At 52.9% G+C, this 27,792-nt stretch overlaps 1 protein-coding gene across 5 annotated transcripts in view; it reads right to left on the minus strand.

Annotated features, from left to right (window-relative positions):
- NKAIN1 (sodium/potassium transporting ATPase interacting 1) overlaps positions 1 to 16,799 on the minus strand; it is a 39,792-nt gene extending 22,993 nt beyond the window's left edge. For 3 of the 5 annotated variants that reach the window (XM_027614258.2, XM_027614256.2, XM_027614255.2), the window contains exon 1: positions 16,368 to 16,799. In XM_027614258.2, coding sequence (XP_027470059.1) covers positions 16,368 to 16,421 — 54 coding nt within the window. In that variant the 5' untranslated portion in view covers positions 16,422 to 16,799. Of the gene's footprint in view, positions 1 to 15,621; positions 15,706 to 16,367 lie in introns of those variants that run through there. The other 2 variants (XM_027614260.2, XM_027614257.2) reach the window with 2 other exon arrangements.
- Between the last annotated feature and the right edge of the window lie 10,993 nt (positions 16,800 to 27,792).

Below are 27,792 nucleotides of genomic sequence, written 5' to 3' on the forward strand. Positions count from 1 at the left end.
AAAAACAGATTCACGGTAGCCAGGGGCTGGTGGGAGGGGAAAATGGGGAGTGGTTTGAGGTTTCTTTTTGGGGTGATGAAAACGTTCTGGAATCAGAGTGTGGTGATGGCTACAAAACAGTGTGAACACACTAAAAACCCTGAATTGTATACTTTCAGATGAATTTTTTTTAAAGATCTTTTTCTTAAAAAGAGAGAGAGAGAGAGCACAAGCAGGGGAAGGGGCAGAGGGAGAGGGAGAAGCAGGCTCCCCCCTGAGCAGGCCATTCCAGGACCCCAAGATCATGACCCGAGCTGAAGGCAGATGTTTAACTGACTGAGTCACCCAGGGACCCCAAAAGATTTTATTTTTTAAGTAATCTCTGCACCCAACATGGGGCTCGAACTCACAACCCCAAAATCAAGAGTCATATGCTCTACCGACTGAGTCAGCCAAGCACTCCCTAAGATGGTGAATTTTATGTTAGGGGAATTATACCTAAAAAGGAAGGAAGGGAGGGAGGGAGGGAGGAGGGAGGGAGGGAGGGAGGGAGGAAGGAAGGAAGGAAGGAAGGAAGGAAGGAAGAAAAGAAAAGAAGAGGGAGGAAAAAGCCCACACATAGCTAACATTCAGTGGAGGGAGAGGGGACAAACACACACACAGCAAAATGACTGTTGTGCTAAGTGTCTGAAGGAGGGGTAACAAGACTGAGAGCTATGATGGTAGTGGTCAAGGAAGACTTCCTGGAAGAAGTGAACTGAAGGAAGAAGGGATAGCAAGGTAAGGAGGAGAGGGAAGGACAGGCAGCAGGGAAAGCATGTGCAAAGGTCCCGTGGTGAGAGGGAACTTGGCAAAGAGAAAGGTCCAGAAAAGCCCCCTGGGGCTAGAGCATGGGGAATGAGAGGGGGCAGAACGTCAGAGGGAAGGGCTGGAAAGGCAGCCTGACGCCAACATGGCAGGGTCAGAGGCCTGAGCAGGAAAGCAGCTTGGAGCTGGAGAGGCGACACCAAGCCCTCTGAGTGCTCCCTTGGGGTCAAGCCTCACACTGGAGATGTCGGCACCTAGTGCAGAAGGTCAAGTGCGGGAAGGAGCTGGCAGCTAATTTCTCCCAACTGAGCCACTCCACGTGACCTGATGGAGGGAGGAAAAAATTCCAGTTCCCTGACTTATTTAGCAGCACCTCCCGCACTGACTCCCAGGAAGAAAATAATGACGAAAACCAGCCTCACTGCTATGGCAACAGCAACCACTTCTGACTTAGCCTCCTGACTAAAGGCCTGGCAGGGGAAGCCTGCCTAGCTGTAGTGGGGGGGCGGCAGGAGCCCCTCCTCCAGCGCTGCAGGATCCCCCTTCCCTTACTGTTGCACTCCTGGCTCAGCTCCCAGCTTCCCCACTTCTCCCAGCAGAGAATCACGGCAGCCGCCAACACCTGGACAGCCCTTCACAGCTCAGCCTGTGATTTATGCGTCCCTCCTGTAATGTGGGGCTATTAGTCCCACTGGACAGATGAAGACACCGAGGCTCGGAGAGCTGAGGGGCGGTGCCTACAGCCTGGTATCCTTCCCCCTGTACTGTCCTTATCCCACCTGGCAAAGGTCTGCTCACCTGTGCAGGTATCCGGCTCTGATTCATCCATGGCACAAAGGAATAAATGAGTGGAAGGAATGTCACCCCCCCCCCCAGCCTGTCCCCTGCTTCCTCTTCCTGGGAATCTATCTGCACCGCAGGGTGGGGATGCCCTGTTCTGGTCTAGCCCAAGAGGGCCAGGGCGGGGGGTCATCTGGGACCGATGAGAGCCTGTGCCCTCAAAAGGGTGTCCCTAGGTGACTGGGCTGAAGTGTTTCCCTTCAAAATGCCTGGCTCTGAACTTTCATGCTAGTATTCACAATGGCTAATATTTCCTATGCGCTAACTCTGGGCCAGGCTTTGTGCCCAGCACAGGCAGAGTGAGGGATGGGCTGTGGTCCCGGTTCTATGGTGGGGGGGTGGGGGGGTGCGGGGGTACAGCCTGAGATCTCAGGGCTGGAGCAAACCTAGGTGGCCTGACCCCAGAGCCTGAGCTTTTGACAGATACCTGTAGCCCCCAGGAGACTTTCTCCCCCTTTTCCCATCCCCCACCCCCAGGCAGGCTGGGAAGATTAAAGGGGGGCAGAGGAGCAGAGGGGAGGGAGCTGAGCCTCAGCCTGCAATCATTTCCTGGCCCTGGGCCAGAAGGCTGCAGGCAGAACCTGTTGGAAGACGAGGGGCTTGCTGTCTGCAGGAAGGGAAGTGGGGTGGAGGGAGGGCCCCTCCTGGGAACTGAGCCCTGCTTCTCTCCAGGCCTGGGGTTCACAGGAGGAAGGAAAGGGAAGGCATGGCTGGGGAGTACCTACTAAGTGCCTCTGCTGAGCCCAGCACTTCACAGGTGGCATTTCGCTTTATCCCCAGAGTGACACTAAGATAATAGCTAACACTTATTATATGCCAAGTGTCTCTTGAATGCTTAGAATGCTTTGATTCATTTAACCCTCACAGAGACATGGCAGGTAGAGACTGAGATCATCCACGCTTTGCACGCAGGGAAAGCGAAGCGTAAAGAAGAGAATAACAAGGTCACACAGCAGATGCAGATCTGAACCAGGTCCCCTGGCCGCAGAGTCCATGAGGAACAAACTTCCTATCCCGCTAGGGCAGTGGCAGCCCCATTTTCCAAAGGAGGAGAGTGAGGCCCTTTCTTGAGGTCACCGGTGTCGGGGGGGGGGTCAGGTCCCATCTTCTGGGAATCTGGGAATGTCTGACTTTCTTAGTGGCCCCTCCTGGATGGACGGCCACCTTTGCCACTGCTCCCCAACAGCTCCTGTCTGGCAACATCGAGAGCATGGGGAAGGGTTCTAGCTGTAGACTCTTGCTCACTGCTATCCAGACTGAGCAGAGGGGCCAATTGTTTCCACCTACCCGGGACAGTTTATTTTTGTTCAGGGTATTTTTGCTTGGAATCACACACCCAACTATGATCCTTTCCAGAAATGGCATCAGCCCGCTTCCTAGAACAGTTCACAAAGGGCTACCCGGCCTTCCTGGACCTCTGTGTACCCATCTGTACAAAGGGCTGGAGGGTTGTTCTCGGGGGGCCCTCCTGGCCCCCACATCCCCGGATTCTCTGCCTCAGAGCTTCCCATTTAGCAAACGGTCATGGCTCTGTGCCTTATAGGCATGCTGCCCTCCAAAAGACTGGTCATGATTTCTGTTGGCCGCATCCTAAGTGTTGACTAAGTAACAGGTGCTGTGCTGAGCGCTCTCCAGAGAGTCTCGCATGGAGTTTGCTCAGTGGCCCTAAGAGGCCGATACAATTATTTCCATTTACAAGAAAGAAGTCAGGCTGAGCAACCTGCCCATGCCCAGACTCCTGGAGACCAGCAGCCGGAGGGTGGCTCACCATCGCCTGGTACAGCTGGGAGGGTGAGAGCTGATCGCGTATGTCAAACATCTGGCCATTGCAGGCCCTGATAAACCGAGCCCCCCACCCTCCATCCTGACCCATCCAGCCTGGGGAGCCTTACAGCCCAGCCTGTCCCGGTTGGCAGCCACAGTGTGAGTCTCTCACTTTGGGGAGGAGGGGGGCGGTCCCTGTATCCTTGGTGTCCTATCTTGGGGATGACAGCTAGTGGTAGCTTGGGGACAGCAGCCTGCTCAGATGGCTCATGGGGCTGCTGACAGCATGAGCATCGTCGGAGGCAGACCAGGCACCTGGGAGCCTCTGCCTACAGCCTGCCCCGAGTCCAGAACCTTCTCTAAGATTTGCAGGTCTTCAGGACCAAAGCAAGAGTGCCAATACAGCACCATGCATCTAAATATTTAAGTTATGAACCAAGCTAACAGACCCTTAAATAAAGTATGTCCTCTCTTCCCACCTAGACACATAAAGGTCTGGAAGGCCAGGCTGTGAATGTAAATTCCTCTGACTCCTTGGGGTGCTGTGCTAGAGCCAGCCCGGGCGAGCATCCCCACCCCTGGCCCCCTTCTGGGCAGGGGCCTAATATGCAGGTCAGGACACCCTCGGACGCAAGTGTTGGCAACATCCACCCCCCCACCCCACAGGCTGTCCTCTGGAAAAGCCCTGGCAAGTCCTCAAAGTGGGCTCGGGGCTGATTGGATAGGGGACTGGCATCTGTTGTGAACAAACTGGCAAATCCTCACTGGAGACACATTCCCAAAGAAGTCTCCGGCCACACAGGGGCCTGGGCCAGGGGCATGAAGAGAACTTGGAATTTCGCATCGGGAAATCCAGGCCAAGCCCAGCTCATGCCTTGCTTGCAGACTGGTCGACGCCTCACTGACCAGCATCTCTAAGAAGCCCTGTGCCTCCCACACCACGGAACCCCCAGCACCTAGCACAGGGCCTGGCACAGAGAAGGCGCCAAGGAATAGCAGACTGGCTGAGTGAACAAAGCAGCTTCGTGATTATTCCGCCAGGCTTTCCGTCGGCTCACAGGGGCCGATTGAGCATCACACATTCACAGAGGACCAGACGGCTCAGACCCAGGGCGCCCGGTCCAGGCAGAGAGATTCGAAGCGGGAACAGGAACAGATTCCAACAGCATGATGCCCACCGTGACGGAAATGGTGGGGACAGGTGTTGTCAGAGCCCAGAGGAGGACGTCCATGGGGGGGGGGGTGCAGGAGGGCAGAGAAGCTCCAAAGAGGAAATGATGAGTGAGCTGGCCTTCAGGAGATGCAGAGGAGAAAGGGCGTCCAGAGGCCAGAACAGCAAATGCGAAGGCACCGAGGCGTGAGGTGTAGCTGGTGTGCTTACGTCACTGTGGCCTCAGCTCGGGCACCGGAAGTGGCAAGCGTTAGGGTTGGCGGGCCAGCCTGGGCAGCGTCCCACTGGCTAGACCGAATAATTCGGTCCCCGGAGCAGCGGTATCAGCAGCACCTTGGAACTTGTCAGAAACTCGGGGTAAGGTCCAGAAATTTGTATTTTAAGAAGCCCTCCCGGTGATTCTGCTGCACGTTCGAGCTTCAGAAGCACCACATTAGCACTTCCTCCCCAAGACAATGAGGAGCTATGGAGTGTTGTAAAGAGAGGGAAGGAGGACCAGAGCCGCACTTCATGACGGTCGCTCGGGGAGTCTGGTGAGGGGCTGGTAAAAGGCCCACGTCTGAAAGTTGGCCCCATGTGGACCCTCACCTCCAGCTGGACAGTGTCAGAATAATCTATCCGCACAAGTGAGGGACCGGGCCACCGGGAAGTTGAGACCCTTGCTGGGCACAGGGCCTGTTGCCAGGGTGACCATCTGTCACTAGGAGAAAGAGGGCAGCGCCCTACAGAGGGTCAATGAAGGGGAGCTGGTTATCATGGCAACCTCCCCTCAGGTGGGACAGGGTAATGGAAGGAGGCCTGGTTGTTTCCAACTACCTCACCCTGTTCCCAGGAGGGAGCACCATTGACCCCACCGTCCCCCTCTGCCTGCATCTAGCTCCTCGTCCCCTCCTCCGTCCATTGGGCCTCAGGTGGCAGTCCCCCCCCCCCCAATCCCTATCCTGAAGCCACACCCTCCTCGTCACAGCCTCAGGGCTGGGGGCTGTCTCCTTGGTTACAGCCCTGGCTCCCATGGTATCCATGGTGATCTTCTCTCCAGAGGCCTGAGACCCTCATCTGCCAGGACTTCACCTTCCTTTGCCAAGGCTGGTCCTGGAGGCGGTGACTCAAGTCAGCGGCAGGGCTCCCCCACTCTCCCAGGCTGACACTGGGTGTGGAAGGACGAACAAGAGGATCCACGTGTTACCTTCAGCCAGGAGCTGGAGGCAGAAAGCCCCTTAAACAGCTTGTCAAGCCCTAACTTGAAGCTCAGGGGGACAGCAAATCACACCCTCAAACCTGGTAGAGCACGAAGCACGAGGAGTCTAGAGTCCCACAGGCCAACACCGTGTTATCCGGGGCAGGCTCTGTGCCTCCCCGAGCCTCAGTCTCCTCACCTGTACATCGGGGATAATATTAGCATCTACCTCCTAGGGCTCCTGCAAGACTGAGGAGAAGCATCAGAATCAGGAAGCACAGTGCCCAGCACCTCCCTGCATCCTGTCTTTCCGCTTCTCGGGGAGGAGGGAGGAACCTCTCTCCTTGGCTCCTGGGTGACCTCCCTCTGCTGGTGGGACGCCTGGTCGGGAACAGCAGTGGCTCCGGGGTCAGCAACACTCCACAAACACCGACTTCCGGTACAGTTATTATTACTATGAATCATCTGGCAGTGAATGGAGTCCTGCCTGGCAAACTGCTTCCTCCAGGTAATTTACATTTCCCATTGTCAGCGTAGTCTTCATTTGCTATCATCTGATGCCGGGATGTTTTCTAGAAAGCAGGAGCCATGTTGTGCTTCTCAGTTTTCCTGCAATGCCCTGGCCCAGGCCCTGGCAGGGAGCACCCAAGAAACTCAGCATGGGAGGGACTCGGAAGTCATCTGCTCTAACTTAGCATGCAAGCAGACCGCTCTGCTCCCTAGTCCTACCGAGTGCTTGAATGCCTCCAGGGATGAGGTCCTTATTCCCTGCTGAATGTGGCCTGGTGCCTAGGACTCCAGGGAGGCTGAGCTCTGTGCGGGGAGCAGGAGCTGAACGGGCAGGTGCAGGAGTGGGGGCTGTAGGGAACCCAGGGGCCACCCCCACCCCCATGGCTGAGTGGCCCCCCTTCCCCTCCCGCTGAGAGTTGATAATAGGAGTGGTTCTAATTATGCTCTAATTGCTTTCTTCCAGGCGGTTTCTCTGGAGCCGAGGAGTTCAGAGTTCATGAATAAATGAAGAGGGAGGAAGCGGGAAGGGATGTTTATTGATCCACAAATCTCTACGTGCCAGTGTCTGCCCCACAAATGCTTGGGCATGCAGTTGTGTGCAGTTCTGAACACACACACACACACACGTACACTCCAGCCCCAAACCTCTCTCTCCCGAGGACAAGTAGCAGGTCGAAGGAAGGTAACAAGAAGTCTCCTAAATTGGCTTTAGGTCACAGTCCCAACTCTGTCACTGACTTGCACTGTGGTCTTGCACGAACCCAAGTTTTCCCACCTGTATGGTCCAGGGAAGAGGCAGGAGGAACACTTATAGCTCCACGCTGGTGGGGGCTGGTGGGGAAGGACGGGGCTCTGGACTCAGAAGCCTGTTCGGCTGTCCACCAGCTCTGAGGCCCGGGGCCTCAGGTGCTTCCTCTGTTAAATGGCAACGATAGGCTGTGTGTTACCAACGGTCACCCAGGGCACAGAATGGCCTTAGGCGAGGGCCTGGCATAGAGTAAGCATTTGGTGAGCGGTGATGTTACCACCCTGCACAGTATAGGCAGTGCCTTCATGAGTGATGAACAAACTCAGGCACAGAGAGGCCAAGCAACTTGCCCCAAATCATGCATTAAGTGACAGAATTTGAACTCAGGACCTTCAGACCTTGAAGCCTCTGTGCTCCAGTCTTGGTTCTCCACTATGTCTGATTCATCTGGCACACGGTAGGTGACCGCAATAATGGACCAAACGACAGAGAAACGTAGGGGGGAAATGAGCATCAAAAACAGGCTCTGTTTCCAGTGACCAGGGCGGGAGAAGGCTGATGTAGGTAGAACGAGGCCAAGATTTCTTTCAAGGTCAAGGCAAAGTGCTGGGTCTGAGGGACCCCAGAACTCGGTGCCTCCTCAGCAGCTGGGGCCGGGTGGGGACAATGGGGATCCTTTGTATATGTTCGTGGAAGGAGATCTTTTTACTCCTTCGTGACTCCCACTAAGAAGCCAAAGCTAAGGAATCCTGGCTTTTGGCATCAGGCAAAACCCGCTCTGCCACTGCCTTTCTGTGTGACTTTGGGCAAGCGACTTCAGTTCTGTGAGCCCCAGAGCCCTCATCTAGGTAATGGGGATGACAAGGGTCCGCCTTTGGGGCTGCGGCGAGAGTGATAGGAGAGGGCCCAGGTGGGGCCCTATACTCGAGGCTAAGAGTGGGGGCTTGCAGTCGGATTGCCTGGATTTGCACCCTAGCACCCCTGCACGTAAGTGCTCACAGCCTCAGATGCTGCTTCTGATGTGTCTGCCCCACCAGGGCGGAGCAAGGGGAATGGGCTCCTACAGGTGAAGCAGTTACAACAGTAGGCAGTGTGGCTTAAGTGCTCAATAAATCTCTCAGACAACACGCATGCAGACACCCTGCAGTCCATTTCACCTACGGGGAAACAGCCCCATAGAAGGGCAAGGACTGGTCCAAGGTCACAGAGCCAGTTCACGGCAGAGCCAGGCCCATGTGGGAGCTGGCTGTATGCAGGGACCCTGTCCACACCTCAGTTTGAATGGATAACCATTCAAGACCCTTCCCAGCCCCTGGGCCAGCCTGCTCAGGCTTGGGGACTCGGGACTGAAGCTCCCTTCTCCTCGTCTTCCCTGCCGGCTCCAAGCAGCGGGGTGTGTCAGAGGGCAGGGAGGGTGATCCGCCTTCCTGGCCTGCCCCGCCGGCCCCTTCACTCCAGGGCTGGCAGAGGCCTCAGAAACAATCCAGAGGCCCAGGACTGGAACAGCATTTGTCAGCCCTGCATGGCGGTGGCGGGCTTGTCTCCATGGCAACAGTGCAGTGTGAAGGCATCCTGGCATCATTAGGGCGTTCGCTGAGTAGTATAAACAGAGGCTGCAGTAGATTACACGCCTATTATGAGCAGTCTCGGGCTCTGAGCGCTGGTAATTATGCCTAATTGTGCATTTAATTGTGTAATTGAAAACCCACATCTCTGATCCAGGCTGGGGCTGCAGAACCTCCCCCCCTCCAAAAAAAAAAAAAAAAAAAAAAGGCTTAGGAGCCATCACTACCCTGAAAATCCCAGGGCTGCCTCCCCTTCTAGGGCAAGGGGTAGCCAGAGTAGACTTGGGTTAAAGAGCCTACAGACTCCCATGTCCCCCACTCCCTGTGCCAGGAGCTCAGCCAGGATCTGTGATTTGGGATGGGGTGGGGAGGAGCATGCTTAAGGCAAAGGGACATGGTAGGAGCCCACAATTTCCATTATTCATAATAGATGACATTCTGTGCTCTGCCACTGTCCTCTCAGGACCTAAAACCAGCATCTGGTGGTTCCAAGGGAACTGGATCATCATCAGATCCATTACACGTCCAAGTAGTCATCCAACTTAGATATAAATTCTTAATCACTGCCAGTGACAGGGAACTCACCACCTGACTGTCAGTCTGCCACTGCAGAGCCTCTGTAGATAACGTGAAAACCACTGATGGAGTTCAACAATCTCCTCTCGTTTCCCAGTTTCCCAGACTGGAGAAAATGAGGCCCAGAGAAGGGCAGGGCCAGCTCAAAGTTGCACAGCAGGTGAGTTCCAGAACCCCGGGATTCTGACTTGCAGCTGAGGGCATATCTTGTGCCCTAGGGTGACTGAGCACCTAAAATTGTACCTGGCACTTTTTGGGTGCTTCATAAGTATTTGCTAAATACAACTCTGGGTAGGGTTAGCTGATGGCAATTCTTACTCTCTCACCCAACAGAATTGAGTCTTTCTGGAGTTCAGGAAGCTGATCTGCAGTTGTTAGTGCTGGGTCAGAACCTCCTGCTCTGAACCTCTGCGGTCCGAGACTTGAGTTTACAACCAAATGTGCCAAGTGGGCATTTGGGATGGGGACAGTACAGACACTCATTTGGAAAGAAGAGGGCACGTGAGCCCCTGACAACCTGGCACCTGGGTGTGAAGCCTTGGGCAGGCCATTGGAGACAGGAGTGTCCTCCTCTGCTCAGAACCTCACCTTCACATCACCAGTGCCTGCAGTGGGAGGGGCTGGTGTAGCGGCAGTTCTGGGCCCTCCCTGGGAAAGGGCGGGACTCACTGCTGACTTAGAGCTGGTGAGGTCCTCTTAGATGTTGAGTCCAACCTCCTCCCTTTATAGAGGGGACACAGGGAGCCACATCTCCCTCTCTGCTCCCCTCTGAATGAGTGCTGGGCTCTGGGTCCAGAGCTCTGCCTGCATTAATTCAGGCCACCCTCACTACAGTCCCATGAAGGGGTGCTATGATTATTCCCATTTTACAGAAGAGAAGACTAAGGAACAATAAGGCCAAGGCCACATAGATTTGACAGAACTGCCGCTTCACTTATGTCTTACACTGATTGAAAAGGGGACATGTTCCCTTTCCTACACCAGAGTATTTAGATTCATAGAACTTGCTGTTTCATTTCTGGAGCATTTAGGAGTGTGAACCCTTTGTGAGCTTTACTCAGCGTATCTTATCTCAAAGGAGCCTCCTGACAACTCTCCAAGGCAGATCAGTATCCTGATCAAGAGATGTGCAGGTGGGAGCTCAGAGAGGTGAAGTGTCTTGCCCCAAGGTCACCCAGCTACAAAGAGGTAGAGATGGAACTCAAACCCCAGCCTGACCCCAAAGCCCAAGCTCTTCCCTGTCGACCTCTCTGCCTCTGGTTCACCAGCTGCTCTGAAAGGCAGAGGCCTGGAGGCTGGGTAATGTGTTCAAGCCTGCAGCCACAGTAACAGCTCTTCTAAAACCTCGGTGCTCGGTACTCACTGGGGGAAGTGTCTCCGATTCACCAGCCCTCTCCCTCTCCAGGTCAAGGCCAGAGGCCAAGGGCACTGGAACTGGGCTCTTGTGGACCACAACGGGTTCCATCGCCTGTAGCCTGGAAATAGCTTTTAATAAACACATTTCTAGGGCACCTGGCTGGCTCAGGTGGTAAAGCATGCAACTCTTGGTCTCGGGGTCATGAGTTCGAGCCCCACACTGGGCGTAGAGACTACTTGAAAAAAGACATTAAAACAAAACAAACAAAACAAAACAAAAAACACATCTCTGGGCTCAGCTTGCTCTCCCATCACCCATGCCCCCCTGAAGCCCGAGGAGAGAAGAGATGTCAATGATTACAGCTGACCATCTCTGCTTGGTCCAGATTTTACAAGCATTCTCAACTCTTTTTCCCTTGATGACTCAACCGAGACGCAGGCTGTATCTTCTGTTTCCTTGGTGACAAGTCACTTCATGTTTCAGGCCTCCGAATGCCCATCAGTAAATGGGTATTAAAAACCACAACTATCTCACAGAATCATTATGAGGGCTCACAGGTCTCCAATGCAGGTTAATTTCTTCCCTGGGTACCTTTCCCTCAACCTGCCTCACAGTGACTGTAAACTCAGCACAGTGCGTGGGGTGAGTAGAAATGGGGGACAAGCAGCTCAGCAGATCTGGCACCTAGCAACAAGACCTAGTGGCGGAGGAAAGGGTTAGACTTGTCTGGCTGCGACCGCGCCCAGCATCCCACCCCCTCGGGGGAGCAGCGGGGCATGCGCTGTGGAAGCCGCGGAGACCTAGGTCTGGGTTTGAATCGCCGCTCTGTCCCCGCCCTGCACGTGGCCACAGTTGATTGAGACAGTAACCAGGGACAAGGCAGATAAAGCACCTGGCTCATTGGAGACACCAAACAAAAGGAAGTCGGAGCTGCTGTTATTATTTCCCTCTGAACCATACACTTCCCGCATAAAGAAACTAAGACTTGAAGAGTTTATGGAAATGACTCTGACCCCTAAGTCCCCCAGACAAAGCCACGGGGTAGGGGCCGAAGTCCTGACTACTTCACAGAGGGGAGGCCGAGGCTCAGAAAGGGGAAGGGACTTGCTGGAAGTCACAAAGCAAGGCAGCAAGGTCCATCTGACCCCTGAGGTATTGCTCGTAACCCCCGTGCCACATCTCAGAGCAGCTGCTGTTTGTGGGGTGCTTATCCCCAAACCTCACACCCGCCTACCCCTGCAACGGAGCCAAACCAAGGCCGTCCCCTGGGCCCCCTCTTCTCCATCCACCTTGCTCTGCCCACCTCATAAGGGTCTCGAGGGCTGTTCGGCCTCAGTTTGTCCATCTGCAAAAGGGAGCTGACCACCGCAGAGGTCCAAAAGGGTATGAGGAACAAAAAGGCTCAGTGGCCTAGCCAACGTTGTGCTCTGTGTTCCCAACTCCCATGCCTGGCCCAAGGGCTTGAAGCACCTAGAGCAGAGCGGACCCTCCCTAGGAGGCCACCAGCCTGCAGGCACAGCTGCTTCGGAGTGCAGGCCCCCGCAGGAACCCATCTCCCTCCAGTCTCTACCATCACTACTGCTAATAACCACATCAATCAGGTTGACCACGCTTCACACCATTACTCGCAGCTCAGCAGGAAGCTATGTCTTTTCCCCCTCACCCACCACCTTCGAGAAGGCAAAGAGCTTTCCAGAAGGGAAGAGAAAGAAACGGACATTTTTCTGAATACCTACTATGTGCATGGCACCTGGCTAATCCCTTTTTACAACTCTGCAAGGTAGGGATGGTTCTTTCTCTTTGCCGGAGGAAGAAACTGGGGCCCAGAGGAGTGAATTCATGTGTCCAAGGTCACCCAGAGCGGGGACGAGAACGGCCATGGCAGTGATGTATGACTGAGCGCTCACTGGCTCGCAGTGCCAGGCAAGTGCGTGAGCCTACTGAATTATTATCATTTTCAGATGAGGAAGCTGAGGCTGGAAGCAGGGAAGAGACCTGCCTGAGGTCACATGCTGCACAAACATGAGCCGCGGACTGGTGCCGGCGGACAGGTGGCTCTCAGCTCAGGCAGTAAAGCGCACACGGCCTGGGTCTGTCACTGGCTAGCTTAGAGACCTCGGGCAAACGTCGTCACCTCTCTGAGCCTCAGTCACCTCATCTGAAATAGGGGAGAGCGAGAACATCCATCCCGTTGTGCGGAAGAACAATGAAGATAAAAACAGTAAAAGCTAATGTACCAGGCATTCTGCCAAACGCTTTACATATGTAAGCTCATTTGGTTAAATGAGGTAATGCATATAAAGTGCTTAGCACAGGGCTCCAGAAATGGGAGCGATAATGATGATGATGAAGAAATTGATGAGGATTCCTTTGGGCACATCTCCTTGGTTCATCTTCTTACAGGAAGAACAGGGTGGCCTGTAAGGTTTCAGGAAGGAGGTGGACCCAGAAAGAAGAGGAGGGTTTGGACAGGGGAGGGAAAAGAGGAGCACCTAAAAATTAGGGAGCGAATAGCATTAAGAAGGTCAAGATGATACACCAAGTAGAACTCGGGAAAGGAAGGGACTCTGGTGTTCTACGGAATGGAACCAGACTGAGACGCCCTGGAACCTCCAGGCCAGCCCAGACATCATCCCACAGTCCCAGATGGGCGGGACTGGCAGGACCCCAGCGACACAGAGCAGTGGTCCTCCCCATTTTACAGATGGAAAAACCAAGGTTTGCAGTGGGGAAAAGGCTTGCCTGAGTTCACAGGATGTTAGTGGCAGAGCTGGACTGGAATCCAAGCCTCCTGCCTCTCAGCTCAGAGTCCAGCTACCTGCTGCTTCCCACAAAGGAAGAGTACAGGGGGGTACCCAGATGTGTTTGGGCCACAATTCCAGGAAAGCATCCCATGGTGTATATATTAACATAACAATAAGAAGCTATAGTTTATTGAATGCTCACTCTGTGCTTGGCACGGTGCTAAGTTCAATATATGCATTTACTCCTCACAACAACCCTAAGAATTGGCAACTGTTTATATTATCGCTAACAGATGGCAAAACTGTGGCTCAGAGAGGGTAAGCCACTTCCCAAAGATCACACAGCTAGGAAGTGACAAAGCCAGGACTCGAACCCAGGACTGTCCTATCAAACTCCAGAGCCCTGTCCCTACACTTGTCCACCTGAACAGTAAAGCCCCCATTTGCTCCTGCTACCCGCCCAGGACACACTCACCCTACTCCCTCACCCACAGCAAGTCTATCCCGACTACAGAAGAGTGTCTAGAACTAACCTGTTTTACTGTAATGATTAAATCCCATTCAAAAGAGGAAAAATGACAGTTCCTCTTCTAAAGTTTGCAGCTGAGAGACATTTAACAGCCTTTTCCTTCTCGGCCTCTTTCCACTGGGTGGGAAAACAGGCTCCCTTCTCTTTAGGATGATGTCAGGCTGGTAGAGTCCAGCCTCCAGGAGTACATGAGAAGCCGTCAGGCAGCAGTGGCTCCTGGGGGTTAGCGTCCACTGAAGGGACCCACTCTGCAATCTGCCCTGACAGAGCAATAGAGGCAAGAGAGGAATTTCCAAGTCCCTCCTTGAAAGACCCCTTTCCCCCAAATTATTTCATGTAACTCCCACAAGTGGCCCGAAGCCACCCAGCCAAGTTGTAGGAGAATCAGAATCCCACCCAGGTCTTGCCTAACTCCAGAGCCCCTAGGCTGGCGAACCCTCTAATTGGAAGGGCCGAGTTAAGAGACAGCTCTGGCGGCAGGTGAGAGGGAGGAGGAAGGACCTCCTGAGGGACCCCAATTGCTCTGGGCCAGAACTACTTATATTTTATAACGAAGAAGGCAACAGAGTATGCTGGCCAACTGCCTGGCTTCAAAGCCTGGCTCCTAACTATAGAACTTTGGGCAAGTTGCTTTATAGGATCATTATGAGGACTGAATAAGTTAATACCCGGAAAAGGGCTAACCAGGGCACCTAACGCCCAGTAAATGCTGCCCAAAGCTAACCATTGTTTTCGGCAGCAGCAGAGAATGGGGCAGACTGCCAACAGGGCTTACCTTTGGGGTGTGGGACTGGGCTCAGAAGGAAATGTACCTTTATGTTCTGCTCTGTTTGATTATTTATTGAATCATTTTTTACAATAGGTGTCTATTACTTTTTTAAGAATAAAAGAAAGTCCTAGTTTAAAACTTAAAAATTAACAAGCAGGGGAAAAAAATCCTCGGAAAAGTTTCATCATTTCTTGGCATTTTCTATTCCTCAAAGGATATAAAGAAGGATGTTTCGACTGTGAACCAGGAGTTGCCAAATAACTGATTCATTAATTTATTTTACAAATATTAATGGAGTGCCAGGCACTGTTCCAGCTGCTGGGGATTTAGGGCGAACAAAACAGATAATCTCTGCCCTTCTGGAGTTTCCATTCTACCTGACTTTAATCAATCCCCTCTGCAACCCTCAAGGATGAGCAATTTACAGAGAGGTGGACCAAGGGAAGGGAAGTCACTTGCCCTGCGTCCCACAGCTGGGAGAAGGGCTCCCAATCTTCAGGGCCTGGCTGCTTCTACTACCACTGCCCAGTAGGGCAAGGCTGGGGATGGCAAGTTTGGGGCTGGCGTCCCCGAGAGGAGAGAAGCAAGATGAATGAGGAGGTATGCACATCCAGGCTCCAAGCTTCACTCTGCATTACTGTATGCACCTGTGCTGGGGGAGAAGTGTAGCTGCCGGCAACAGTGGAGACCAGAGGGTGGAGTTCCGCATCCGTGAGGCTCACGGTCCCCCACCTCACACCAGCCCTGCGCTCTGCCCACGAACATCCCCGTGCACCTCTCTGCCTAGAGGCTCAGCTCAGCTTCAAACCCCCCTAGTTGTCAGGCCCGAGCTCTAGGATGGGCAGGAGACACCCGGCTCCCCTTAACCTGCTCCCCAAATTCACCTGCCATAGCTTGAACTGAAGAGAACTGGTCCTCTTCAGCCTCAAAATTCACTCCACTGGCCTCCCTGAGGCAAGAACCTGAGTTCCCTAAGCTGGGGTGAGGCAGTTTCCCCAGATGCTACCCTCCCGCCCGGGCACCCAAGGATTCCGCCCCCCGACACACCCACCCCTGCCCCCTCAGGCAGAGGGGCTGGTCCCTACCCATGATGCTCAGGTGGAACCGACGGCTGATGGAGAGCCCCCGGCTGCAGTGGCCACAGTCAAAGCAGGGAGGGCGGCCAGCACCCAGTTTGTCAGACTGGCCCAGGACCCGGCAGTTCCTTGTGACCCTCTCCAGAGAGGTGGCTCTCCATTCCCAGGCCTGCCCAGTCAGGAGGGTGAACGCAGGCAGAAACAGCACAAAGGAGGAGGAGGGAACCGTTCTTGGAGTCTAAGATCCCAACACATAGATGAACGTGGACCAGAAATGGTTAGAGATCTAGAGACACACCAAGGAAAAAGCCGGAGACACACAGAGGAGCAGAGACTTTGTGAGAACCACACGGGCACAGACCCGGAGGAAGGGAGAGCCGCGCAACCGAGGAATCTAGAGGAAAACACGGGGCAGGGACCTCAACGGCGGCAGCGAGCAGCCCGGGACACACCCCCCCTCCGGGCCCCAGCGAGCCACAGTCCCACAGCAGGCCACTCGCAGGGCGCGGGGTGGGCGGGGGAAGCGGGGGGACAGGCGCGCAGGACGCACTCGGGGACCGGGGAGCGCCAGGCGAGGAGCGCACACAAAGAGCCAGCCCGGCCAGCAGGAGCAGGCTCCGCCCGTCCGCTCCGTGACTCCGGCCCACCCCCCACCCAGGACTCGCCGCAGACACGCACGGGGACCCACGGCCCACCCGCGCGCCCGGGACCCCGCCCCGCCGCGCCCCACCAGGCCCCTGCCGCCCGGCGCTCACCAGCTGCAGGCAGCAGAAGGCGACGAGCGTGCAGCGCCCGCTGCACTTGCCCATGGCTCCCGGGGCCGCGCGGGCGGTCCGCCGCGGCGCCCCTCTAGCTCGGCGGCCGCCGCCTCCTCCGCGCCGCGCGGGCTCCGCGTCCTCCCAGCTGCGCGCCCCGGGCGGAGGGGCCGGGCGCCTAGGGCCGGGCCCGGGGGCGCCGGGTTCTCAGGGCTGGGGCCGGCCGCTCGCGCTCCGATTCCATGGTCCGTCGGCCCGCGCTGGCTCTGCCGCGCCGCGCCTCCTTTGTCTGGCCGGCCGGCCGCCAGGCGCGCCTCCTGCCCCGGGGCGGCTGGCGGGGAGCGCGGAGCGGGGAGCGCGGGCACCGAGCGCGGCGCGGCGCAGAGCAGCACTGCCCAGCTGGGGCAGCCGCCCGGGCGCTCGGCGGCCGCGGCTTCCCGGCCCCACCACGTGGCTCCGCCGCCGCCGCCGCCGCCGGGAGGGAGGGAGGGAAGGAGGGAAGGAGGGGCGGGGCGGGGCGACCGCCGGAGCAGAGAGGAGGGGAGAAGGGGTAGGGAAGTGGAGGGTGGAGGAAGAGACCGGGAGTGAATGGGAAGAGCGCAGGCTTGGCGACTGACGGCCCTGGGCCAGACCCGGATTTAATAGCTCACGGGCTGTGTGACCTTGGGCGCGTCACGTCCCCTCTCTGGGCCTCAGCTTTCTTAGCAAAGTGGGAATAACGTCTGCTTCAGAGTTGCCAAGAGGGTGAAAAGCAGTTGTGCAACTAAAGCACTTAGCCTTATGCCTGGCCTCCTGAGGGTGCTGGAGCACTCCTCCCTCCACCCTGTCTCTAGGGCCCCAGGGTTCCAGCCTTGGCCCTCTCTTTCCACTCTGGTTCCCAGTTCTGCTCCTCATCCCAGCCTCCCTCCTGAGTGTCTGGTCACATGTTCGTCCTTCCCTCTTTCCTTCTACTGGCATTTACTGAGCCCGACTGCATACACCCCTTGGGGGACCCGGGATCCAGAGATGAGCACTGCAGCGCTGTTGCAGAACCCACTGAGCTTCCCAGTCCAGGGGACAGACAAGCTCCCAGAGGCATGAGGGTGAGATGCCTAATGGCAGAAACAGAGGTCCTCCCAAAGAGCCATGGCCAGCCCCTAACCCCCACTGCAGTGGGGAGGAAGTCAGAAAGCAGAAGACTGCCTTCTTCAGGCGCCTGGGTGGCTCAGTCGTTAAGCGCCTGCTTTCAGCTCAGGTCATGGTCCCAGGGTCCTGGGATTGAGCCCCACATTGGGCTCCCTGCTCAGCGGGAGGCCTGCTTCTCCCTCTCCCACTCCCCCTGCTTGTGTTCCCTCTCTCGCTGTGTCTCTCTCTGTCAAAAAAATAAATAAAATCTTAAAAAAAAGAAGACTGCCTTCTTAAAACTTCCAAACATGTGCCAAATCCATTTCATCCTCCCTGCCTCCCTCCTAACTTCCTATAGTCACCTCCGTAGTTCGCATCACTCAGGTAGGAATCCCTGTGTCATCCTCCGGGTTTCTCTGTCCCATCTGACCATTCTGTGAACGGTACCTTCTCACTAGTATCTATGAAATTCCTACTGTGTGCCAGGCTCCCCGCTAGGGGTAAGGGGATGAACCAGTCTCTATAGCCACTGAGAAACGTTCCAGCAAGGGACTGTCATTACAACAAGAAAACATACACATAAATACATAATGACAGATTCTGATGAGTGCTCTCAAGGACAATAAAGGGTAAAAGAGATCATAAGGGGGCACATTCCAGGTGTGGAGACCGGGAAGGGCCCCCTCGAGGAAATGGCGTTAATACTGAGAAGACAATAGGAGGGAAGGAGAGGCATAGGAGTGAATAGTGTTTTGGCAGAAGAAACAGAACACTGCCAACTCTCGCCCGTCCTCTCCCCTCTAACTAGCCCTTCTGACCCAGAGAGCAGTGTGATGCAGATCCAGACCTGTGGTTCTGCACCGAAACAGCCTAGGTTCCAGTCCCAGCCCTGCCACTTGTATGCTGCTCACATAGTAAGTACTTGAATGCATTATTATGATCTTCTGTGGGGTCCGCTGCAAAAGGAAAATGCAAGGCTCCTTGTTAAAAAGCTGAGGGTGACAACCCAGCGGAGCATGAAACCAAGCCCAGGGAGGGCCCTGCATGCCTGGGGAGACTGTGTACCTCTGAAGCCAAAAGCCAGCCCCATCTTCTCCCCAGACTACTAAAATGATCTCCTCACTGGTCCTCTCCCAGCCATTCCTGGGCATGCTGCTGGATATTTTAAAACACACAGGATATTCCTGGAGTTGAAACTACACGTGCTGAGGTTTTCACTTGGAATAACAGGCGGAGGTAACAGTGGGAACTTTCCTCAGCCATGTTTGGTAAGTAACAGCTGTGTCCAACCAGGTGCTATGACTAGACGGGGGCTTCCAGGAGTCTGTGAAGTCCCTGAAATAATATGCAAAGCTTCGTGTGAGCAGATGTGCCTTTTTCTGGGGAGAGGCTCCACGGCTTTCATCAGATTCTTCAAAGAGTCTGTTTCCCACAAAAGAATGAGAACTAGCCCCACGAAGCCTCGGCCCAGATGTAATGGTTCTCTAGCAGATCCTCTTTGGGGCCTCTTCCAGATAGAGCCTCTGCCAGCTTCCTCCGTGACCCTAACGATGCAATTCAATAATATTAACAATAATAGCTACCAGGTATTGAGTGCTTACTCTAGCCGGGTGCTTGACATATAGTATCTCATTTAATCCCTGTAATAGCAGTGGGATCCACTGGGGCTGTAACCAGCCCTTGCCAGCTCCCGTCTGGATCACATCACGCCTGGGACACCCTGTTCCAAGGCCTGGCTGAAGCACTCTTTTTTTTTTTTTAAGATTTTATTTATTTATTTGACAGACACAATGAGAGAGGGAACACAAGCAGGGGGAGTGGAAGAGGAGAAGCAGGCTTCCCTCTGAGCAGGGAGCCCGATGCGGGGCTCGATCCCAGAACCCTGGGATCATGACCTGAGCCGAAGGCAGACGCTTAACAACTAAACCACCCAAGCACCCCTGGCTGAAGTGCTCTTAAGTCTGTCCCCCGGGACAAAGGAGGGCCTATCTGACCTCAGCAGAATTAGCCTCTGGCCCCCGGTCATTCCACTGAGTCCAAGCCTTGCCCCGATGAAGCCACACACACACCATGACATCTTCCAAGCTTTGCATGTTTTGTTCTGTCTAGAGTGTGTCTCCCATCTAAATTCTTAGCCCGAAGAACTGCAAATTTCAAATCTCAGGTCAACTGTCACTTCCTCTCGGAGGCCTTCCCTGACCCCCTGTGACCCAGGGTGGTGCCCCACATTTGGGCTGGCAGTGGTCTGTGCTACCTCCCTCAAAGCTTTTACTGGGATTTACTGTACTTGTCCAATTTCGCTGGATTCCCCCAATACACCGAGCTCTCTGCAGATAGCAACCGGGTCATATATTATCTCTATATCCCACCGGGCTTGGATGGTGTCAGGAGTCAGCAAATACGGGGTGAATGAATGATCTTCCTGGCCCCGGGCTTCAGCACACCTCATGCCCTCTTTACCCCCTAGAAGGCCAGGGTTCTCAGGGGGAAGGTGGTCTAACTGTAGAAACAGCCAGAAACAGCTTTGAAAGACACGGGGGCAGGGGGTTTGGAGCCGGGGATGACGTCCAGAGGGGCTGGTAATAGCCGGCATGAAGGATGAGTAACCCCTCAAGTAGGGAAAGACTGTGGGGCAAACAAAGCAGGATTTAGAAATAAAGGACAGAGATGATTCAGAGCATAGCCACACTTCCTGAGTGAGGAGGCAGAATCATGGGCAGCCCTGGAGAGAGGCACAGGAGGGGCTGCTGCGGGCCTGAGATTTACCGGGTGGTGAGGAGTTCCTCCTTTGCACTAAACCAAGAAGGCACAGGGTCTGAATCTTCCACCATAGTCCCTCTGAGGGTTAACACTGAGAGTTCCTGAGAAAGTTCTCTCATGAGATAGCTGACATGTTGAGCCTATTAATTTCTCCTTCTTCCATGGTAGAGGATGGAATGTGCTCACTAATGATAGTTTCTGGGGTATTTTCTGACACCAACCAATTCTCCAACACCAACTGGTTGTCCAACGATTCACTTCAGTTTGGACACTGACTACCAAGAAGGAGCGCAGCCCCGCAGCTAAGGGTCAGTCCCACAAGACCGCCTGCACTCCACAGATTGCCAGTTGCAGTCTCTGGTCACCCCTGCTTCTCACCAACCAGCTCTAAGTCGGGGGTCCCCATGACCTCCTCCTCAGGTTCTATAATTCACTCATGAACAGCTCACAGAACTCAGGAAGGTACTTGACTTACCTTTACTGGTTTCTTTTCTTTCTTTTTTTTTTTTAAAGATTTTATTTATTTATTTGAGAGAGAGAGAATGAGAGATAGAGAGCACGAGAGGGAAGAGGGTCAGAGGGAGAAGCAGACTCCCTGCCGAGCAGGGAGCCCGATGCGGGACTCGATCCCGGGACTCCAGGATCATGACCTGAGCCGAAGGCAGTCGCTTAACCAACTGAGCCACCCAGGCGCCCACCTTTACTGGTTTCTTATAAAGGCTACAAATGAACAGCCAGATGAAGAGGTAGGTCAGGCAATGTCTGGAAGGGTCCCAGACACTTCTCTCTCTGTGGGGTTGGCGTGCACCACACTTCTAGTGGGTTCACCAGCCCGGAAGCTGCTCTGGATCTCATTGCTCAAGAGATTTTATAGAGTTCAGTCTGCAGGGCTTCCTCAACCAGGTCTTCCCAGAGATGAGTGTAAGCAGCTGAAAGTTTCCCCTCTTATCGCCTGGTCTGTCTGGTGACCAGTCCCATCCTGAGTCTGTTGGGGTTCCCATCCTAAGGTCCCCTCCTAAGTCCCCTCATTAGAAAAAGTGCAGACGTGATCCAAGGGGACTCAGAAATAACAAAAGGCAATCTTATCACGGAGGAAATTCCAGGAATTTTAGTAGATCTCAGAAATGGGGACAAAGACCAAATATATTTTATATAATATCATAAAAGCTAACGTCTCTTAAGCATTCTGGGTCCTGTTCAGAGCGATTTTCTCTGCAGTAACTCATCAAACCTCCCAACACACCTTTAAGGTAGGTGCTATCATCATCATCCCCTTTTTCCATATGGGGAAACTGAGGCTCAGAGAGGTTGGAGCACTTGTCCAGGGTCACACACACAACAGGGACATGGCAGAATCAAGATTTGTCCCCAGGCCGAACTACTTCACCTGTAATATTCCTGTTTCGTTCCTTGCATTTTTCGAGCTTTTCTTTTTTACAGAACCTCTTCTTCCAAAGAAATCATACATTCTAAAACAACAAAGTGGAACTGCTCTGGTGTGTTTGGGGAAAGAGAATCAGCAGCCTGCTCTGTCAGTCTGTCTTCACATCCTGTGAAGGCCTCCAAATCAGCCCCTCAATCCAAGGTCTCTTGGGGACAACGTGGGGAGACTGCTGGCCTGGATGAGCTTCAAGGGGCCTTTTTGGAAGAGGGGAGAGACAAAGAAGGGGAGAACCTGAAGGGCAGAGGGGTTGTGTGAGTTCAGTTAAGCCACACAGCACATTAAGAGAGCTGGATCTCAAGACCTCTGGGTCAGGTCTATGGCTGTGCCAGGCACCGCACTAGGAGCTCTGGAATTGAAAATGAAGAGGATAGGTGCCCCCAAGAATCCTCGGGATAAAGGCGTGGGGGTTAAGTTAGCACACTGGCCAACAGTGTGGCATCGTCTGCTGCTTCTTTTCTTTTTTCTTCTTCTTTTTTTCTTAAGTAATCTCTACCCCCAACATGGGGCTCGAACTCATAACCCTGAGATCAAGAGTCAGGTTCTCCACCCGCTGAGCCTGCCAGGCACCCCCTCTGCCTATCCTCTTAAACCCAGGGGTTTCGTCCACCTGCCTTCCCTCTCTGGCCCCTGACGGTGCCTGAGTTTGTGACTCTTGGGCCTGTGGGGGAGGCAGGACAGACAAGCAGGTAGTTACTAGCGATGCATAGAGGGGCAGAGCGCCTACAAGGTACAGAGACAGAATGGTGGAGAGTGGTTAACTCTGCTTGCGGTTAGGTAGTGATAAAAAACGTCAGAGACAAGATGGTGCTGACTCAGGTTTAGGCTGCCAGGCAGAAAAAGAAGTGCAGACACACAAGTGCCGAACAGCGAGGTGTGTTTCAGGAACTATGACCCCTTCTTTTTTTTTAACTTCTGCACATACTTTTTACCTCCTCTTGCCTCCTTACTGCCACCACTCCTCTCCAACCAACTGGCTTCAAAATCTCAGTTTTTAGAGCAACTCTTTTTTTTAGAGCAACTCTTAAAAGGAAAAAAAAAAATCTCTGCTAAGAAGGAATGGTTGAGAGAAAAAGGAAGACGATGGAACGAGGTGTCCGTGAACGGGCAGGGTCTAGGTCAGGAGACCCCAAACAGCTCGTAGAAAGTGTCGTCTCCTTGTCTGGGGCAGTGGGGGTCCAGAACCCCTAGCACGGCCTCTGTGGACAGCCAAGACAGATCTCCCTTTCCACTAGCCCCTGGTGGCCACGTGGGCTTCTAGTTAAAGTCTGCCCTCGGGCCATCTGAGCTGGGGACAAGGCATGGTGAGATGGCCCCTCCAATCAGCCCCGTACTTCGACTTCGCTGGGCCTTCAAGATGCTGTGCTGGAGGCTGCACTTGTCCAGGGGTCCCCCCAGGATAGGAAGACGGCAGGGTTGGCTCAGGCCTCCCAACCCCAGGCCCTAAGAGGATTCCCAGTCCCCTACTGGCTCCCCATCCCCTCACCCAGGTGTCCTTTCACAACAAATGATGCACTGAACCCTAAAATTACCATCTTAGAGTCTGAGGCAAAGGGCATCTACAATCATAGAACAGTGGAGCTGGAAAAGGGGTCTCTAATTGCATGGCTCCCAGTGTTAGTGGGCAGACACCTGCACCTGAACCAGGGCCCCACACCAGCCCAGGCTCAACCCCAATCTCTGCAGCACGACCTGCTTACAGGTACTTTGTCATAGACTCCCCGGGGATTCTATGAGCCGCTTGAGCCCTCTAAATCGATACAACACAGACATTTCTGAAATGGTCACCCAGCTTCTGCTTGCACACCTCCAGAGGGGAGGAACTCCCTATCGTGCCATCCGTGGGCAGCTCTGACTCGGTTGCTTTCTTTGTTGAGTGCGAATCTACCTTCTTTTAGTCCACTTCGTCTGGGCTCTGCACTCTGAAGCCTCCCAGAGTAAGAGCCTTTTCTCTTTTCCAGCGTGGCCATCTGATGTATGAAGACAGTGGCCTGTCGTCCCTGGCTCCCACAACTGTTCCTCACAATGATCTTCTGAGAGGGGTACCCAGAACTGGAAGCAAAGCCTCGTCAGGTGTGGTCGTCCGCCTGTGCAGAGCAGGGAGAAACCTGAGCTGGCCCCCTTTCTGCAAAACCAGCCCAGAGCTGCCACCCTGACTCTCATGACCCTTTGCAATCTGGCTCCAATTCTTTCCAAGGTTCCTACTCATCTGCCTGCCACCCGCCCCCCACCCCCAACATGCTGTTACGGCCTTGTGCCGTGTCTTATTTTTGAACACACCCGATTTGTGGTTTCCACCATCTAGGCGGTACTTCCGGGCTCCCGGCTCCCTCCCCATGTTCTGATCCTCAGTAAAACTTACTCTAACTCCTCAGGCACTGCCTCCTGGCTTGTAGGTATGCCTTTGACAGTATGGATTAGATTCTATTTGAGTTGCTTATTTGTAGCTCTTCCTAAAACAAGGGCATGAGATGACACAAAGCGCAGATAAACGTGTTACCTTTTCCCGGAGTGTCAATTTTACTTAGTGCTCAGTCATTTAAAACATTTATTAATGTAAAACAAGCACAGCTACATTATGAAGCAGCATACAAAACCACGTACATTTAAATAGTCAATTTCTCTAGGAAAAAGGTAGGGGGACTGCTCTGAGTTAAGAGACATTAGAGAGACAGGATAGCCAGACACATGAAACCTGATGGATTCCAGACTGAAAAAATAGCTACAAAAGACATTTTTAAAAAAAAAATATTTTTTTTTTTTGGAGAGAGGGAGAGACAGAGGTAGCAAGAGAGAGCAGGAGCAGGGAGGAGAGGTTGAGAAGCAGACTCTCTGCTGAGCAGGGAGCCCGATGTGGAGCTCGATCCCAGGACCCTGGGACCATGACCCGAGCTGAAGGCAGACGCTTAACGACTGAGCCACCCAGGCGCCCCTATAAAAGACATTTTTGATACGGAAGAAATTTTAATATGATCATTAGATGGTATTATGGAATTGCTGCTAATTTTCATAGGTTTGGTAATGTTACTGTGGTGATGGAAAAAAATTCTTAGGAGATGCTTGCTGAAGTATTTGGGAATATTTGGGAGTGAAGAATTATGATGTCTCTTTCAATAGTCATTGAAAGTTGTATATACATGTGTGTGACAGATAGAGATTATTGAATTATTGAATATAGGTGGGGCATATAGGTATTCACTATATTAATCTTTCAATTTTTGTTTGAAAATTTCAAAATAATAAGTTAATGGGGGGGTCTTACATTTTAGATTTAAGGTAACATTTCAAAGTTATTTATTTTTATTTTATTTAAAGATTTTATTTATTTATTTGACAGAGAGAGACACAGCGAGAGAGGGAACACAAGCAGGGGGAGTGGGAGAGGGAGAAGCAGACTTCCCGCGGAGCAGGGAGCCCGATGTGGGGCTCGATCCTAGGACCCTGGGATCATGACCTGAGCCGAAGGCAGCCACTTAACTGACTGAGCCACCCAGGTGCCCCCATTTCAAAGTTACTAATTTCAACTCTCTCCTTCTGCCCCAGTTCATTCTCCTCTGCCGTTAAGGACACTGAAGGGGAAAAATTTGAGAGGCCCTGGCTTTTGTTTTTCTCCCCACCATTCTGCCGTGGGAACTCCCAAAGAAATTGTATTTCTGGGGTGCCTGGGTGGCTTCAGCTCAGGTCATGATCCCAGGGTCCTGGGATCAGGCCCTGCATCAGGCTCCCTGCTCAGAGGGAAGCCTGCTTCTCCGTCTCCCACTCCCCCTGCTTGTGTTCCCTCTCTCGCTGTGTCTCTCTGTCAAACAAATAAACTCTTAAAAAAAAAAAAAAGAAACTGTATTTCTGTCATTTCTGTATTCTCAGAGCCTAGCACAGCGCCTGTCACAGAGGGGTGTTAAATAACTCCTTCCTGAGTGAGCAAAACCCCTGACTTAATAATATGCCCGTGATCTTGGGAAACCTGTACCTCCTCTGTTTTCCCTCCTGTAAGTTGAGGTTGGACCTGATGACCTAAGCACCTGGAAGTCCCTTTCTAGCTCTAGCACCTTTGGATGCTATCCCTGGGGTTCTGAAGGGAAGTCACAGGTCTTTTTTTTCCTAAACAAAGCCCCAAGTTGTCAGGTAGAGATGATCACTGATTACAATGGAGCAACCTCTGCTCTCTGGCCAATATCCAAAGTTTTAGCTCAGCCATGGGCTTGGAAAAAGTGGGTGTAAGCTCGCAAAGACCATGTGTCCGAGCAGAGGTTTCCAGGAGAGCCAAGGGAGGGCAGGGGAAGTCAATTTGGCTTTACACTGCCCTCCCGGCTATTGCTGTAGCCTTGGCTAATGCTAACGTCCTTAACCTTGATTTTATATTGCAATCACCTAAGGAAGCTTTAAAAAATATTCATCCTCGTTAAGCAAACGCCTTTGGCTCAGGTCATGATCCTGGAGTCCTGGGATCGAGTCCTGCATTGGGCTCCCTGCTCAGCGGGGAGTCTGAGTCTCCCTCTGACCCTCCCCCCTCTCATGCTCTCTCTATCTCATTCTCTCTCTCAAATAAATAAATAAAATCTTTAAAAAAAATATTCATGCTCACCCCAGAGATTCTGATTTAACTGGCCTGGGGTATGATCTAAGCATCTGGAGTTTTAAAGACTCCCCAGCTGATTCTAATGCGCATTCAAGGTTAAAAGCCCACTAAGATTACGTTGTGGTGATGGGTAAGACCTCGAGCTAGGTTGACATTCTGGCTTTGCTACTTACTAGCTGGCTAATCTTGGGTGTTACTTCTCTTTGAACCTGTTGCCCCGTTTGTGACAATCAAATGAGATCATGCATGTAACAGCACTAAGCCAGAAAGAACTGCTAAACAAATACTTAGGGGCAGCTATTAATGAGTAAACAGAAGCCTCTGTGGCTCTCCTAGGAAAGATTAAAACTCTCTGAGCCCGTGAAGCCTTGGCTCGCCAGCTTGCATCAGAATCACTTGTAGGGCTTGTGAAAACAAATTGCTGAAGACTTCCTTTCCCCTAAATTTCTGGTTCAGTAGGTCTCAGGTAGGGCTCTAGAATGTGAATTTCTAGCATGTTCTCAGGTGCTGCTACTGCTGTCCCAGAGAGCACGCTTCGAGAATCACTGTTCCGGAGCAGGGTTTTTCAAGAGCATCACTGACATTTCGGAGCATCTAATTCTTTGAGCAATTCTGGCCCCTACCCACTAGATGTGCATAGCATCCCTCTGCTTGTGACAATAAGAAGTCTTCAGACATTGCCAAGTGTCCGCTGCGGGGCGGCGGGGGGGGGGGCGGGGGGGGTGCAGGCAAAATTGCTGAGTTGAGAACTACTGATCTAGAGGATAAAAGTTAAAGATCTAAGAGTTTAGGTGGGTGTCAGAGGCAAGGGAGGAAAAGAAGTTGAAGCCTAGAAGAAAGGAAGAGAGTTTGGAAATAGCTCAGGGCTTGATGCAGAGAGGGTGGGTCTGGGATACTGAGACAATTGACCAGAGGGCAGAGGGCAGGCTCAGAGCTCAGACTTGGCTTCATTTAGTCCCACAGGAATAGGGGCTGTCTTGCATCCTTTCTTCATCAAAACTCTTCAGAGTATAGGGATAGAGGGTACATACCTCAATATCATAAAAGCCATCTATGAAAAACCTACAGCGAATATCATTCTCAATGGGGAAAAGCTCTCAGCTTTTCCCCTAAGGTCAGGAACGCGGCAGGGATGTCCACTCTCACCACTGCTATTCAACATAGTATTAGAAGTCCTAGCCACAGCAATCAGACAACAAAAAGAAATCAAAGGCATCCAAATTGGCAAAGAGGAAGTCAAACTCTCTTTGCAGATGATATGATACTGTATGTGGAAAGCCCAAAAGACTCCACCCCAAAACTGCTAGAATTCATACAGGAATTCAGTAAAGTAGCAGGATATAAAATCAATGCACAGAAATCAGTGGCATTCCTATACACCAACAACAAGACAGAAGAGAGACAAATCAAGGAGTCAATCCCATTTACAATTGCACCCAAAACCATAAGATACCTAGGAATAAATTTAACCAAAGAGGCAAAGGATCTGTACTCAGAAAACTATAAAATACTCATGAAAGAAATTGAAGAAGACACAAAGAAAT

Source organism: Zalophus californianus, chromosome 4 (assembly GCF_009762305.2).
Source record: "Zalophus californianus isolate mZalCal1 chromosome 4, mZalCal1.pri.v2, whole genome shotgun sequence".
NCBI lineage: Eukaryota > Metazoa > Chordata > Mammalia > Carnivora > Otariidae > Zalophus > Zalophus californianus.